The following is a 17,408-nucleotide window of genomic DNA, read 5'->3' on the forward strand; positions in this document are numbered from 1 at the left end:
AAGCAGGAAGGGACGTCCATCTTCATGTTATACGAGTAGAAAAGAAAACCAAGGCACAGAGACATTAAGTGTTATGCAAGGTTTCACTACAAAGCTCCAGATAGAAAAGGGACTGCAATTTCTAGCTGGGGAAAAAGTACACACAAACAATGGAGAAAACAGGACGAAGGTCTAATATGAACTGACCTTATATGTTAATGCTTTGCTTATGTGTAATGTTTTCCTTATTTTCATTTATCTCATTCAAGAAACTTCTTTTTCCATTTGATTTTAGAGACTGAATCCATCTAAACAATGAGCACCCTAGGTGACTTTAAATGAGCTCATAGGGCAGGGCCAAAATTGACAAGTATTGTCAATGTGTACACTTCACCTTGTTTTCCCAGCTCTGCAGCAACACTCACAGCAGAATGCTCGGGGGAAACACAGTAAACTGTGAAAGGAGCTTGACATCCCCACCCTACAATCCACATGAAGTGCTTCCAGTGATGACTACTGAGCTTTCCAAGTTGGCAGCATTTTATATTTCAACATCCCAAGAAGTTAATAGACAATTGTTAAACATTACAGTTCTCCATTCATAGAAAAGAAGACCATAAAGGGAGGTGGCGACATGCCCTGTCATTGGTTACAAAGCAACTCTGAAACAAGCTGGAGTGTGGGGAGTGGGACTTCAAGTTCCCGCTGGTGAGTGAACTCCTCTTATTCACGAGTGGCCATGTCACTTGCCCACATTTGGAATACATGTAGAAAGATGTGATTTGCTTTAATACTTAAGCCAGTTACAACTCCACTGCTAACAGAAGTATTAGCAAAAGTCAAGTGGAGTTGTGATTTTAAGTTTAAGTCAGCTCGATGAAGTAAGAAAACAATATGAAGTACTGGAGAACTAAGAAAGTTAACATCACTTTTACTATTTATTAGCAAAATGTGCAAAACATATTTAGCACTGCTTCTGTCCAGTCATTGCCTCAAATGGTAGATGACTTAGGGTTTGGGTTGTCATGTGAATGTCCCAACGTACCTATATTAGGACTTACCACATGCAGGTTGCTGTGCCTGGAACACATCATCTCATCTACTGTTCATACATGATCTCATAATATCACAGCTTGTAAATGAAGAAACTCAAAAAGTTCAAAGGGGTTACGGTAACTTGCCCAAAGTCACAGAGAAGCGACAACCCAGATCTGTCTGAAGCCCAAGCACTACACCAGGCTGCTTCCTAGACACTTACTGAAAAAGAATTTAAAAAAAAAGAATAAAAGCACTTACAGGGCCGTAGTTCAAGGGAAGCCTGGTTTCTCAAGGAGAAGTTAATGAAATATATAGCGATCAACCAAATCACTCTTTCAAAAAAAAGGACAGTAGCTTGTACTGGGAGAACAAACGTCATGAAAACCCGTCAGCAGAAATAAGACTTCAAGTTTTCCAGGTAAACTTGGCACTTGACATTTAAAATTTTCCCCTCCATACTTAAGGTTTTTCCTTTTGTGCTTTTTGTTTAAGAGGTGGGATGGGTTGGATACTACTGGTACTATTTAAATCGTAAAAAGAGGAGTTTGCAAATAAGTAGTAACTAAGATACAGAGGGTTGACAGAAACATAAGCAAGGAAATGACCAAAAAAACAATGCTAGAGCCTCCAGGACCCCACATGCAGCCACAGGGACAGACTGTAGGGCCCAGGGCATCACCAGTGCCCATGGTTTCTGTCGCCTAAGGAAGGAGTGTGTGGTTGATGTCCACACGTCCCAGAGAAGGTTGTGGAGATAATCACTTCCTAGAAAGAACCCACTATAACAGAGAATTCTGACCAATTCACTTATCAGAGAACCAGCTTACTACACAACTTGGTTTTCTCTATGGCTATATGAGGCTTGGAAAGAAGTATCCTGAGAAACTAATTTTCCTCAACTGAAAATTCAAATTCCCACCTATTCACTTTGATCACAGGGCTACAGATATACAGAGCACAGACTTAGACGTTTGGATTCTGGGAACATTTCAGACAATTGGAGTCTAGTGTTATGGTTAAGGGTGCTGGGACAGTGGCCCCAAGCAATGTCTTTTGCTCAGGCAAGCCCTTTTGCTCAGGGCTTTGCTGGGTTACTCTTACTCAGACAACAAGCATTTGCTATATTTATCGGTACCATCTGCATATATAGCACTGGACCAAGCCTACGTGGGGAATAAAAAGGGAGAAGGAACGTTTTTCAAACACCTGCTACCATGTTTCCCCGAAAATAAGACCTAACTAGAAAATAAGCCCTAGCATGATTTTTCAGGATGACATCCCCTGACCATAAGCCCTAATGCATCTTTTGGAGCAAAAATTAATATAAGACCTGGTCTTATTTTGGGGGAAACATGGTATGTACCAAGCACCATGACTGACATTTTCACATGGACTTGCTACTTATAATAATGCAGTGCTTTATAGATGATAAGATAGTCTAGAGAACAATAAATGACTCGCCTAATGAAGCATAACTGAGAAGTTAGCAAGGCTAAGATCTAGAAATTGGTTCACCTAACTCCAAAGTTCACGTTCTTTCCATTTTACCATGCTTTCCAAAAGAAGTGTTGCCACCTAAATGAACTTGAAATTAGCTGAAGGAACTGGAGCAAGCAAAATCTACACAGTGTGAGGTTGTGTGTGTGTGTGTATATGGTAGTGGTAATGGTATAGACGAGAAGGAAGGAATGCTTCTTCTTACCTCTTTGGTCAAGGATACATGTTCCTTAACTCCAAGGGGAAAACCAAGAAAATCCAGAATACAAAGTGAAATAAGAAAGGTTTTAAGAAGATTAATATATATATTAATAATTAAAAATATAATTAATAATTAATATATATATTATACATATATTCCCACTCACTGCTTGGCTAATGGAAAGGTGAATTTATTCAATCGTTTGTAAAAGCAATTTGAAAACATCTGTCAAAAATCTTAGCATTTTAGATTTTCCAGTCAAGATGGTGGAGTACGTAAATGCTGTGCTCACCTCCTCTCACAACCACATGAAAATTACAACTAAACTACAGAACAACCATCACTGAGAATCACCTGAAGTCTAGCTGAACTGAAGTCCTACAAATAAGGACATAGAGAAGAAGCCACCTTGAGACTGGTAGGAGAGGCAGAGACGAGGAATGGACTGGTCCCACACCCATGTGTGACCATTAAAAATTGGGAAGGATAACTTGGCTGCAGAGGTCCCTGCAAGAGAAGCAAGGGGTGCCAGCACCACACCAGGCTCCCCAGGCCCAGGGTTTCAGTGTCAGGGAGAGAAGTCCCCTAACTTCTGGCTGTAAAAACCTGCAGAGATTGTGGGCAGCTGCAGTACTAGGTGCTTCTCTTAAAGGACTTACTGTGCATGGACTTACTCACTGATGGGCTCACTAGCTCTGAGCTCCAGCACTGGGGCAGCAGATCGAAAGGCATCAGGGACATATGGGGAAGAACTGAATTGTCTGGCTTCAGAGTGAGGGCTGGAGGAGCAACTTTCTCCTGGATGGAGGAGCTGGAGGAAGCCATTGTTTCTTTGTTGAGCTCACCCCCTCCCAGTGTGCAGACACATGCGGCCACTCCATCAACCTAGCTAACACCATCTGTTCACCCAGTCCTGGTGATTCTGAAACCCTATCCCACACAACTTACAGGCACACCCAAGCCACTTTCAGTGGCTTTTCCATATAAATGGCCTGCCATGGCTCATGCTGCAGATTTTTCTAAAATCCCTCAAAAGTTCACAAAACCCAAACAAACAGCGTGTCTGGCTTCAGTGTGTCCCATACCTCTGGCTGAGCAGCCCTAAGCCCAGCACTGGTGATAGCTGGCCTTAGTTTGTGGCTTGGCCTCTTGAGGCACTTCCAACCACAGCGTGGACAGTGGTCATCTGCAGATCGCTTTGTGGTGCATACCAGGTGGCCCTGGGTAGGGCACAGCCTGCGGCTGAACTTGGCCCGTAGTAGGTCCCCTCCCAGGAGACCCTGGGGCTGGCATGCTCAGTGGCCAGCTTCAGACCGAGATGAAACATCACCCAGCTGCCCTGCAAAGTGAATCCTGCTCTGTAGGGCCAGCTCCCGCACAACAGCCCCTCCACTGTAGTCATGGCTGGTCCTCACAACCAAACAGCCCGAGGGTCAAACCCTCCCACTGACATGCAAACACCAACCAAGGCTCAACTACAAGAGGGCACACAACTCACACAAGGGACATACCTGGAGCACCTGGCTCTGGTGACCAGGGAGTCTGTGCCACTGAACCCCACCAGACACCTACTACATAAGGTCACTCTACAAAGACCAGGACACATAGACCAGCTATACGTAATACATAGAAACAAACACAGGGAGGCAGCCAAAATGGGGAGACAAAGAAATATGTCCCAAATAAAAGAACAGAACCAAGGTCCAGAAAAAGAACTAAATAGAATGTAGACAAGCTATCTACCAGATGCAGAGTTCCAAACACTAGTTATAAGGATGTTGAATGATCTCAGTGAGAACTTCAACAAAGAGATAGGAAACACAAAAATGGAAATAAAAAAAATGAAAAAGAACCAGTTAGAAGTAAATAAATACAATAACTGAAATAAAGAATACACTAGAGGGATTCAACAGTAGATAAATAAAGCAGAGGATCGAATCAGTGATTTAGAAGATAAAGTAGCAGAGAACACCTAATGAGAACAGCAAAAAGAAAAAAGAATCCAAAAATATGAGGACAGTTTAAGGGACCTATGGGACAACATCACGCTTATTAACATTTGCATCACAGGAGTACTAGAGAGGGAAGAGAGACAGCAAGGAGTTGAAAATCTAGTTGAAAAAATAATGACAGAAAACTTCCATAACCTGGCAGAGGAAATGGATATTCAAGCCCAGGAAGTGCAAAGCATCCTAAAATGACGAACCCAAAGAGGCCAACACCAAGATACATCATACTTAAAATGTTGAAAGTTAAAGATAAAGAAATAATCTTACAAGCAGTAAGTGAAAGGCAGTTAGTTACCTACAAGGGAGCTCCCATAAGACTGTCAGCTGATTTCTCAATGGAAAATTTGTAGGCCAGAAAGGATTGGCACAAAATATTCAATGTGATGAAAAGAAAGGATCTATAGTCAAGGTTACTCTACCCAGCAAAGCTATCATTTAGAATTGAAAGACAGATAAAGAGCCTCCCAGACAAGAAAAAGCTAAAGGAGTTCATAATCACACCAGTATTACAAGGAGTGTTAGAGGGACTTCAATAAGGAAATAAAAGATAATTTAAAAAATTACTAATAAACTGTCAATAACTACATATCTAGCAACAATTACTTTCAATGTAAATAGATTAAATGGTCAATCAAAAGATTGGGTGGCTGATGGATAAGAAAACAAGACCCTTACATACGTTGCCTGCAAGAGACTCACTTCATATTGAAAGACACTCACAGACAGAAAGTGAAGAAATGGAAAAGATATTTCATGAAAATGAAAAAACAAAACCACAAAGCAGGGGTAGTAATACAGATAAAAAGACTTTAAAACAAAGGCTATAACAAGAGACAAAAAGGGACCCAGTAATTCCACTTCCGGGTATTTATCCAAAGACACCCACAACGCTACTTTGAGGTGATGAGTGCATTCATATGTTACAATGCAGCATTGTTTACAATGGCCAAGATGTGGTGGCAGCCAGGGTGTCAATTAATGTCATAAATGTTATCAATGTTACCAATGGATAAAAAGGAGGTGGTACATATACACAATGGAATACTGCTTGGCCATTAAAAAAGAATGAAATCTTGCCGTCTACAACAACATGAATGGACCTAGAGGATACTGTGTTGAGTGCAGTAAGTCACATAGAAAAAGACAAATGTCACGTGATTTCACTTATAAGTGGAATCTAAAGAACAAAATAAACAAATGAAACAGAAACAAACTCATAGATACAGAGAACATTTTGATGGATGCCAGATGGGAGGGGGGTTGAGGGGATAGGTGCAAAAGGAGGAGAGATTAAGAAGTACAAATTGGTTACTACGCAGCAGTCATGGGGATATATAGTATAAGGAATATAGTCAGTAATATAGTAATAAATAAATAAATTAAATAAATAAATAAATAAAAATCTTAGCATTTTATATAGTTTTTGATTTCTGCAATTATTTTAAGGCAATGAATCTGAAGTTAATTATGAATGTTTAGAAATACACACACACACGTTCATTCATTGCCAGACTGTTTATAAATGTGAAAAATTGGAAATAACCTAAAAATCCATCAAAAGTGAATTTTAAGGGAAGTAGATATAGTACTTAAAATGAGGAAATCTGAAGTCCACCAGTCATGAGTTCTAATACTGTCTGTGCAACCTGCTAAATGTGTGACTTGGGCAAGTAAACTAACCGCTTTAAGCCTTGGTTTTCTCAGCTATAAAACTGGGATAATGATAATACCTAAAATCTATATAGTCACTGGCAGACGATTCATGCATTGCTCTTAACAGAGTGCCTGGCATGTATTAATTCCACAGTAAATGTTAACTATTATTATGATTTTAATAATAAATACTCTGCTATGGAATACTATGCAATCATTAAAATATTGTAGTTCTAGATTAAATGACACAGAAAACTATTAGAACCCGCTAAATGAGAAAAACAGCATGTAAAGTCTGAACTTACTTGATTTTTAAAAATATATGCATAAAAGGACTGAAATATATCCATTAATTGGAATTATGGGTGATTTAAAATTTCTTTTTAAAAAAAATCTGTATTTTCTATAATGAAGGTAATTTTCTTTGGTCATAATGCAAAAAACAAAACTTTTTTATAAAAAAAGATGTGCTTTGATTATTGGTGGAAAGTGAACTTGAAGATTTCCCAACCATGCTGTTCTGTGGCCTCCTGAAATAGAACTACATTTTAATAACTGAGGAAAACGAGAACAGCTTAGAAGATTGTTCTAGCTATTTCAAAAGGTCTTTGGGGGATAGTAATGCAGAGTCCTAAATTAGTACATGTTCATAATCTTGAAATCTAATAGAAATTACATGCCAGACTGTAAGGAAATTTAATTTGTTCAGTTTCTTCTTTCTGGTTTGTTCCAAAACTACCATTAATGGGCAAAAAGCTAAGTGTGTTTGATTTTGGAAAGAGAGATTCTTTCAACTTCATGATGTTTGTAGCCTTAGGAAAAAGGAGGGGACCAGGGGGCCAATGGACCCTTTAAAAGAAGCTGTAGAATTTAAAAAAAAAAAAAAAATCCCGCCTCTAAGGCCATAATAAGACATACTAATTTCTAAGGATTTACAGAATTTACATTTAAAAACCAGAATTCTTCTAATTTTTACCAAAACACTTCAAACAACTGCCTTTTCAAGAACCAGGAAACTTGGTTTTATTTCTGGCTTCACTGTTATTAAAGCTTTATGGCTTTGGGCATATTATGAAAAAGAAAACAAATAAACACACCAGCATAACAATTCATGAGTTTTCAGGGAGAAATATGCAAAGCAGACTGGAATACTTGGGTTGGCTGATCAACCTATTTTTCTCCCCTGTAGGAAAGTCATGGTGTCAGATCAAAAAAAGCTGAAGACAAATATCTAACAGGATGCTTGAGAATGCTTAATGAGTTCATAATCACGTATGTATGAATACTCACGTGAATCTAGTAGTACTGGGCACACACTGACTTATCGCTCTTTCAATTTCAAGCAAGTCATTTAAGCTGCTGTTGCCTCAGTTTCCACATATGCCAAAATGACTTACTCTTATTCTGTATATATGATATGGTACAATCCTGCATAGAGAGAGACCTGAGTTTGAATCCTGGCTCTGGCACTGGGTAGCTAAGAGATCATGGATAAGTGACTTAACTTCTTTGAGTTCCAGTTCCCTTATCTGTGAAAAGGAGAAGGAAATAACTACTTTATAAAGGAAATAGCTTAGCCACTTTATAAATTTATCATCAGAATTAAATTAGAAAGTGCACTTGGGTGTTGATTCCTGGTAAGTGCCCCATAAATGATAACTTATTACCATCTCATAGAGGCTATGTAAGAAAATAATGCAAATATGGAAGGGGAAAGTGGTAATTTTTTTAAAAAAAAGATTTTATTGGAGAAGGGGAACAGGACTTTATTGGGAAACAGTGTGTACTTCCAGGACTCTTTTCCAAGTCAAGTTGTTGTCCCTTCAATCTTAGTTGTGGAGGGTGCCATTCTGCTTCAAGCTGTTGTCTTTTCAGTCTTAGTTGTGGAGGACACAGCTCAGCTCCAGGTCCAGTTGCTGTTGCTAGTTGCAGGGGGCACAGCCCACCATCCCTTGCGGGAGTCAAAACCGGCAACCTTGTGGTTGAGAGGATGCGGTCCAACCAACTGAGCCATCCAGGAGCTCAGCGGCAGCTCAGCTCAAGGTGCCGTGTTCAATCTTAGTTGCAGGGGGCGGAGCCCACCATCTCTTGCGGGACTCGAGGAATTGAACTGGCAACCTTGTGGTTGAGAGCCCACTGGCCCATGTGGGAATCGAACCGGCAGCCTTTGGAGTTAGGAGCATGTAGCTCTAACCACCTGAGCTACCAGGCCGGCCCCGAAAGTGGCAATTTTGATATAACCTAGCAGCAACACTAGTACAATTTCAAATATACAGTTTCAGAGAGACCAGTAAACTCTCACCATATTTCACTTCCTCTACGTGGGACTGCCTATGTTTTCTGCCACACTCCTGCCTATGTTTTCTGCCAAACTTCGACCCTCTGTGTTTTCCTCTCCTTTTCCAGCAGCAGGGCTCTTGCCTACACCTAGGGGAGCTAATAGCTGGATGTGGGCATTCCCTGATTCTGACCGTTCTTCACTCAGCTCCGGGATGCTACTTGTTGAAGTAAGAAGCCCTGCCATTAAGTACCATCAAGGAGCATCCCATCATCCTCAATGGCACTTGTGCGCGCCTAAAGATGTCAGGGTCTACGATCTGGCCACTTCCTATAAAGACACCCAGGTTTCCTACTCTATGTCTACCTGCCTCACACAGCTATATGTTCAGTGCAGTTACCTATGTCTCACATTATCACCATTCTTTTGGTCAAATGACCTTTAATTCTTTCTTCTTCTTGCCTTCTTCGCCTTCAAGGGAGTACAGCAAGTTCTCAAATAACGTTTCATTCAATGTCATTTTGTTATAGTGCCGTAGGAATTTAACTCTTGTTTATGTCCATTAGCCTATGGTAAAACTGGTTTCGTTGTATGTTTTTTCACTTAAAGTTGCAGAACCCTATCAATGTTAAGTGACTTACTGTACTATTGTTAAGCAAGTACTATGCTATACCATGTAGATCCAAAACTGAATAAGCCTTCAAGTTGCTCAAAGCTTAATAGGGGAGACAGAGATATAAAAATAACTGTATAACAAAATAGAGAGGAATCTACATACTATAGTGACTTTAGAGAGAAAGAAACTCTGGGGGAGACACAAAGAAAATGATGACATTGCAAGATACTCAAAATAGCCAAACAAACTTAAAAAAGAACAAAGGTGTTAGACTCACGCTTCCTGATTTCAAAGCTTACTACAAAGCTACAATAATCAAAACAGTGTGGTATTGGTCTAGAGACAGACATATAGATCAAGGGGATAGAATTTGTACAGTCTAGAAATTAATCCATACATCTATGGTCAACTGATTTTTGACAAGAGTGTCAAGACCACCCAATGGATAAAGAATTCTTTTCAACAAATTGTACTGGGACAGCTGGATATGTAGATGCAAAAGAATGAAGTTATATCCTTACTTCGCACCATATACAAAAACTAACACAAAATGATCAAAGGCCTAAATATAAGAGCTAAAACCATAAAATGCTTAGAAAATACAGGTGTAAATCTTTATAATTTTGGATTAGGCAATGGTGTCTTAGCTATGACACAAGAAGCACAAGCACTGAAAAAGAAAATAGAAAAATTGGACTTCATCAAAATTAAAAACTTCAGTACTTCAAAGGACATGATCAAGAAAGTGAAAAGACAACACACAGAAAGGGAGAAAATATTTGCAAAGCATATATCTGGTAAGAGGCTTAGTACTGAGACTATAAAAAGAACTTTTACAACTCAACCATAGAAAGCAACCCAATTTAAAAATGGGCAAAATATTTGAATTGATATTTCTTCAAAAAAGATACACAAATGGCCAATAGGCACATGAATGCTCAACATCTTAGCCATCAGGAAAATGCAAATACAAATTGAAACCACCATGAGATGCCATTTCAACCCCCCCACTAGAATGGCTATAATTTAAAAAATAAAGTGTTGGTGAGGATATAGAAAAATGAGAACCCTCATACACTGCTGGTAAGAATGCAAAGTGATGCAGTCACTTTGGAAAACAGTTTGGCAATTCCTCAAAATATTAAACATTGAGCTACCACATGACCAAGCAGTTCTACTCCTAGGTATATATGAAGAGAACTGAAAACATATATACTCACCAAAACTTGTATATGAGTATTCATAGCATTATTCATAATAGCTAAAATGTGGACACAACCCAAATGTTCATTGACTGATGAATGGATAAACCAACTGTAGTGTAACCATACAATGGGATGTTATTCAGCCATAAAAAGGAATGGAATATTGACACATGCTACTCCATGGATGATGATTGAAAACATTAGGCTGAGTGAAGAAATCCAGTCACAAAAGCCACATATTGTATGACTGCATTTATGTGAAATATCCTGAATAGGCAACTCCATAGAGACAGAAAGTATATTAATGATTGTCGGGGAAATGGGGAGGAACCGCAAATGGCAGTGGGTTTTCTTTCTAGTGTGATGAAGATGTTCTGGAATTAGTGGTGGTGGTTGCATGGTCTGTGTGAACATACTAAAAACTACTGAATTATATACTTTAAAAGGGTGAATTGTGTGATAGGTAAATTATATCTCAATTTTAAAAAGGGGGCAGACATCTGAATGGGATCTTAAAGGATGTACTCATTGGGCAGACAATAGTAGGAAGAGAATTCTAGGCAGAAAGAATAAAATGAAAAAAGGCACAGAAGCCACAAAAAAGTAATGCATTCAGGGAAGTGACAGTGGCTCCGAGGCTGGAGTATAGATATACACATAGGAGTCACAAAGCAAACACGGTAGTGAAGGGACAAATCATGAAAGGCCCACCTGCTAACCAAGAAGGAGGTTATGGGGTGCCTTCATGAGAATGACGTCTCCTCCCAGGAATAGGATGTAACTGAATTGTTTGGCTCAATCTATCTTGTCAAAGAAGCCTCCTTCCATCACCTCAGAATCATCCAATCCCACTCCAGTTTGGCAAGCCCAGCACTCACTGTCTCACCCTTTATAAAATACAATTATTTATAGCATTCAAAATTTTCTCCTCATCAGAATATAAACTCCGTGAAGGCACGCTGTTTCCAATCTTGACTTTGTGAATGCAAGTACAGAGCACCTTGTGGAATTCCAAACATGGGTAATAAGATCAGCAATTTCGACCAAGTTCTGACCTTTCTTTACTTCACAAACCTTTGCTCATATTGTCCCCCTGTTGGCAATGCTCTCCCGAATCACAAGTTTGCTCAAACCTTCACCATCCCTCACGGTCTACTTCAAATGCCACCTCCGTAATTACGCAGACTTTTCTCGCCTCCCCAATTGGACACAAACTCTTTCCTCTTTTACAAAGGGTGCATTTTGTACTTTTCTTAGGGTGCTGATTTTGGTATTGATTTTCTTATGGTACTATCCTGCAGTTATTTAAGCATTCCTCTCATCTCACACATCTCTTGCTCCACACCTTCTAGAATCTAAGAACCTTCACATAAGGTCTATGTCTTTCGCAGCCTTGCAACTCCCATCACTGTGCTGGGTAGAATCTGAATTGAACTGTTCAATTAGCAGCAAAAAAGATAGAATCGGAGACAGAAATGAGCATGATCACAAAACAAAAGTTTTAAAAAATCCTAGAAGAAACTACACAAAACAGGATGCAGGCACAAATAACAGACAGTGTATGTTGAATCAATCTGTGACCACTTGGCTTGTTTACATCTGGTCATTTTCATCACATGGATTTCATTTTGCTAGAACTCCAGAAGACTCAGACAAAGAGTAATGGCCTCCCAGCTGCTGCGTTCCCAAGTCTGTGGTTTTCTTATGATATAAACAAAAGATTCTAGAGGTATGGTGTCTGTATTTGCCGATGTGGGTCTGGGGGAGAAATGGGTGCTGGAGTCGGGGGGAGCTTGAGGGAAATCCACCTAGTGAACTGACAGTTCATATAAGCAACACCTGGAGTGTTAAAGCCCCTCCAATTGTTATTTTACTGGGGAAAAAAATTCACTCTTCCTTTGGTAAATGTAAAAATTCTTTCACCAGCTGCATTCCAATCTGAAGTGTATGGCAGTTCAGGAGAGATGGCAGCTGGAACAGATCACATTCAGGATGTATTGAACATTCGCCAGCAGCTACGGGATAATCAGAGCCCACAAAATGAATCTTCAGAGCCATGTTCCTTTAAGAAAATGTGTTAGCCTCAACCTGCCTGCTCAGAGTTTTCTGCTTGTAAATACTGACTATACTGAAAATACACATCCACATCTGATAGGCCTTTTGAATAGAAACTTTGTGATATCAGCTATTCAGGACCTCCCGCTCAACTTCATAAAAATCCTGAAGCCTAAGTTTTGAGTTTAATCCTGTTTTTCTGAAATATTTACAATCTACTACAAAACCAAATTCAGACCAAACGTCTGCTTACATAATCTTGTGACAGGGCCACTCCTGACGAGAAGGAAAGAGGACTAATATTTATTGGCACCACGTCCATTGCTCTCTGTGCTCCATCCTCACAACTTTGGGAGGCAGATACCCACATTTCACATACAAAAGAGGTAACTTGGGCCCAGAGAGGTTAAGTCATTTGCTCAACAACCCCAAAGGAAAAATGAGAAGAGTTTCGTCTGTCTGACTGCAAAGCCAGTGTTCTTTCCATTGTGCTGTGCTACTGGCCAGTACACCCCAGAGAAGTTCTTTACAATTTGTGAAAATGCTACAAGTGTCTATGATGCTAACACAAGCTCTGGGAACCTTTTTCTGTAAAGAACCAGACAGTAAATATTTTAGGCTTTGTGAGCCATATGGTCTCAGTTGCAATTACTTCATTCTGCCATTGTAACAAAAAAGCAGCTATAGATAATATATAAGTGAATGAGCATGGCTGTGTTCCAATAAAATTTTATTTACAAAAACTGGCAGTGGGCCAGATTTGGCCCACAGCCTGTAGTTTGCCGACCCATGCTCTAGAAGGTTCTAGAGTGGGTAGCTTCATGATAATTAGCTTAGAAATCAATGAAAAATTGTCTCCAACTTAAGTGATCAACAAACATGAATTTTCTATGGTCTATATGGTCCACGTACTTAAGGAATTTACATTATTTTAGGAAGAAAAGACACAGGCACATAAAAGCCAAAGAGCAACACAAGGCAGCATGTGGTAAGTGCCAAAGGAGGGGAGTTGAGAGCTGACTGAGGGGCCTCCATAACATTAGAAAACGGTCTGCAACCTGATCAAATAATCCCGCACTGGCATCAGAGCTCAGGAGGAGTTGGAAAACCCTCTCAGTGGGCAAGACTGCAGATGAGTCAGAAGTTACCGATGTGAGCACTCACAAAAATGCCCATTCTGACGAGACCACTTAAGGTTTTCAGTATGCGTCTGATGCTAATCAAAGATAATATCTCCTTTAGACAAACCGAACACATCTGCTCCCTGTCGTGTTCTCAAAAGACAAGCAATTGACCTAACTGAGGTGCAAGCTAATCGGAGCACTTTTTGGAAACTCCTAGAAGTCTTCCATTCTCCTCACAGCGGAGAGGTTAGGCACTGAAGAGCCTGAAGAAGCTCCAGGCCAGGGGATCGGGGGTCGCTCTTGGAAGTGTAGGAAGAAGCACTTCCTACGAGCTTACCTTGCTCATGGCAGTCAGGGCAGGGTCGCAGGCACCGTCCAGATCCTGAACCAACAGCTGAATACTGCTAGAGATGACGCTGCAAACCAAACAATTACTATGGTCATAACTTTAAACAACGACGTTCTGAATGACTGACACAGCCCCTCCAAATGGGTTGGGCACCTGTGTAAACTTAGTTCACCATTTCGTCAGAAAGTCAGAAAACTCGAGTTTCATTTCTAAAGGGAATCAGTGACCATGAGGACCATTTTGGCTCTTTCCTCATTCTTGCTGCATGTCCTAGTCTCATTCAGGTTTGTCCCCACTCAGGGCACAAAATTTCACCACAGCTAGTCTCCCTGTTTATGACACCCGGAATCCTTCACATCTGTCTCCAAAAGTACCTGTTTGTGAAAATGTCTGAATGAGAACAGAACTTGGGGGAAAAAAAAGAAAGCTGAGACAAGGAGAAAAAATAACATACGAGTGAGAAGAGAAGTTTGATTTTTCCACAATGAGTGGTTGATGAGAAAGCTGAAGCGTGGCCTATCCCAATCTCATTGAACGACCGCAACAAAACTGCTGCAAGGTAACAGCAGGCAAAGAACTGCATCAAGAAGGCTTTGTAGTTTGAACATCTTGGACAGCCTCCCATCACACGCGTGCGCGCACGCGCACGCGCACACACACACCCTCCCATGGCTAAAATCAAGCTGCTAAAATCCACTTTATAGTCTAAAACACTGGAGGAGCGGCTGGCCCTCTGCAGATTTAGGGGGGCACATAGGAGGCCTTGGACCTGATCTTCCTACAGGGATGGTCAAAGGAGGCTTTCTTCCCTTTCGTTATTCTAGATAGGGCAACAATAAAGACTGGTAAGCTAACAGTAACCGCAGGAGGCCAGCGGGAGGCAGCTGCACCAGCTTCTAGTGCTTCTTCTTAGTGGCCAGTGGAGAATAATCCTGCCCCAACAGAAAGCCCTGGAAACTTCTGAGGTTCTGTAGTGACCTAAGCCTGAAGCCTGAGACGTGCTGCTTCGTGGAGGGCAGGCCGTGAGCAAACGTGTACAAGGTACATACGTGCTGAAAGTGTCCATCTCTCCGGTCAGGTTGATGCGCTCAGTCAGACTGACGTCAACTTTTTCTTTGAGTTTTTCTTCTAGCTGTTAGAAAATAAAAGAGAAACACGCTTCATGGTTATCCGGAGGGCTACCATAATAAGAACACTTAACACTGAGTTTCATGATTCAGGTACAATTCCAGGCTCTTTTCATGTATTGACTCAGTTAATTCTCTCAACCCATGAGGAGGATTCTATTATGACCCCAATTTTACAAATGAGGAAATGGAGAAGTGACCAACCCAGGATAGTAAGTGGTAGGACCCAAAATCAAATTTCCTCCAGAACCCGTCTGTGCCGTTTAGTACTGAGCTGTACTTGTTTCTTATGACACATTGATGATTCATTTCATTCATTTTAAAAAGACACTGATTTTAGGAACTCTTTGCCTGGTGAACTGCAGGCTCTCCCCTAACACTGGAAGCTGCTGGCGGTGGGTGGCAGTAAAATCAGTATTCTAGTATTCACTGAGTGCTACTATGTGTCACCCACTGTATTAAGGTGTTGGAGATACTGAGGCAAAGAAAAGAAGCACGGACTCTGCCTTCAGCAGTCCACAGCCTAGGACAGAAACACTGGCCACGCTCCCAGCCACCTCAAAATCAAATACAACTGACCAGACATCCTCCAAACATCCTGGGAATTGATTCATCTAGCACTTAAGACCTTATTACACAAACTCTAAGAATAATGAATGTTTTATCTTAAATTTAAAAATGCTCTGAAGGTTGTGTATGTTAGTGTACCCTTTTTAGAGGACAATTTATTTTAAAAGCAAAAATTAAATCTACACACTCTTTAAGCCAGCAATTTTATATCTAAAAAAGTATTTCAATGAAAGAACGAGAACACCACACAAAGATATGCAGGTATTTTTTGCAGCACTCATTACTTCAACCAATATTTACTGAAAGCCCATTTGTACTAGGCTCTGTAATTGAGTTAGGGAGTTACTCAGTGAACAAAACAGATAAGATCCTGTTTTCATAAAGCTCTAGTGCTTTTTATGATAGAAAAACTGGAAACAATCTACATATATATTCACAAGGAACTGGTGAAACAAATTATGGCACAGACTTACAAATGCTTCAACTCTTCAGTGCTGAAAATAAAATCATCTAACCATGATTTGGGTCCTGTCTCTCTCTCCCGCCCACATTTTGCTTTTCCCCTTGCATGCCTGGCTTCACAGTTACATCAACCAGTTCAAGTTCTGGAAATGCCAAAGTCTTTTCCCCCTCAGGGCTTTCATACTTCCCACTTCCCACTTCCTCTCCCCGAAACACTCCCTGCTCACCGCTCCTAACCAGCTCCCTTGCTTTGCTCCCCTCACCTCCCGACCCTTCCAAGCTCCTCACTTAGCATCTCCTTGCCAACCCTCAGGTCTCTGCTTCAAATGTCACCCCCTCAGAGAGGCCCTTTTGGACCACTCTACTTCTGTGGGCAACTCCCTAACTAGCACTGTGTCATTTGCTTCCTTCCTAGCACTTAACACAAAATTGAAGTTACATCTCGGCCTACTTATTTATTATCTGGTGCCATCAGTTCTAAGTTCCACCAGAGAAAGAAACTTGTCTACTCTGTTCATGACTGCTAATTAATATCGAAAACGGTGTCTGGTACATATATGTGTTTCATAAAGATTTCTTGAATGAATGAACTACTCTATGAAAGTGTGTTAAGTATGAAAGTGTTAACAATAGTGATACATTACTGGCATTGTTTTTTAAATTTTATTTTCCAATTCTTTATTGCTTGGATTCTTAAGTATCTGGGTTTTTTCCCCCCATTTCTTTTTACCCTCTACTCCTGTAATTTTTCCTTAAGGAAACTTGGTTGTGTGCCTGTAGATTTTTTCCATAGTTTAGATTTTGTTGATTGCATCCACAAGGCATGAACATGTTCCTTTGTCCCTTGTATTTCCTGTAAATTGTAGTTTGATGTGCAGTTGACCCTCGAACAACACGGTTTGAACTGTGTGGGTCCACTTGTACAGATTTTTTTCAATAACTACGGTAAGTGTATTTTTTCTTCCTTATGATAATCTTTTCTCTTCTCTAAATTACTTTATTGTAAGAATACAGTATATAATACATACACAAAATATGTTAATCAACTACATATGTTACTGGTAACTTCTAGTCAACAACAGGCTAATAGCAGTTAAGTTTTTAAGAAGTCAAAAGTTATATGTAAATTTTCAGCTGTGCAGGGGGTCAGCACCTCTGACCCCCGTGTTGTTCAAGGGTCAACTGCAGAAGCTTGATCAGATTCAGGTTCCTTTTTTTCTTTTTAGGAAACTACTTCCTGATGG

At 40.3% G+C, this 17,408-nt stretch overlaps 1 protein-coding gene across 2 annotated transcripts in view; it reads right to left on the reverse strand.

Moving 5' to 3' along the window:
* The window catches only part of VPS53 (VPS53 subunit of GARP complex), a 135,289-nt gene that overhangs the window by 24,549 nt on the left and 93,332 nt on the right, over window positions 1-17,408 (reverse strand). For both annotated transcript variants that reach the window (XM_081029788.1, XM_081029787.1), the window contains 2 exons: window positions 15,055-15,137; window positions 13,994-14,072 (listed from right to left, as the gene is read on the reverse strand). In XM_081029788.1, the coding sequence (XP_080885914.1) occupies window positions 13,994-14,072; window positions 15,055-15,137 (162 nt within the window). The remainder of the gene's footprint in view (window positions 1-13,993; window positions 14,073-15,054; window positions 15,138-17,408) is intronic.

This window comes from Rhinolophus hipposideros, assembly GCF_964194185.1.
Source record: "Rhinolophus hipposideros genome assembly, chromosome: 20".
In the NCBI taxonomy this organism is placed as follows: Eukaryota; Metazoa; Chordata; class Mammalia; order Chiroptera; family Rhinolophidae; genus Rhinolophus; species Rhinolophus hipposideros.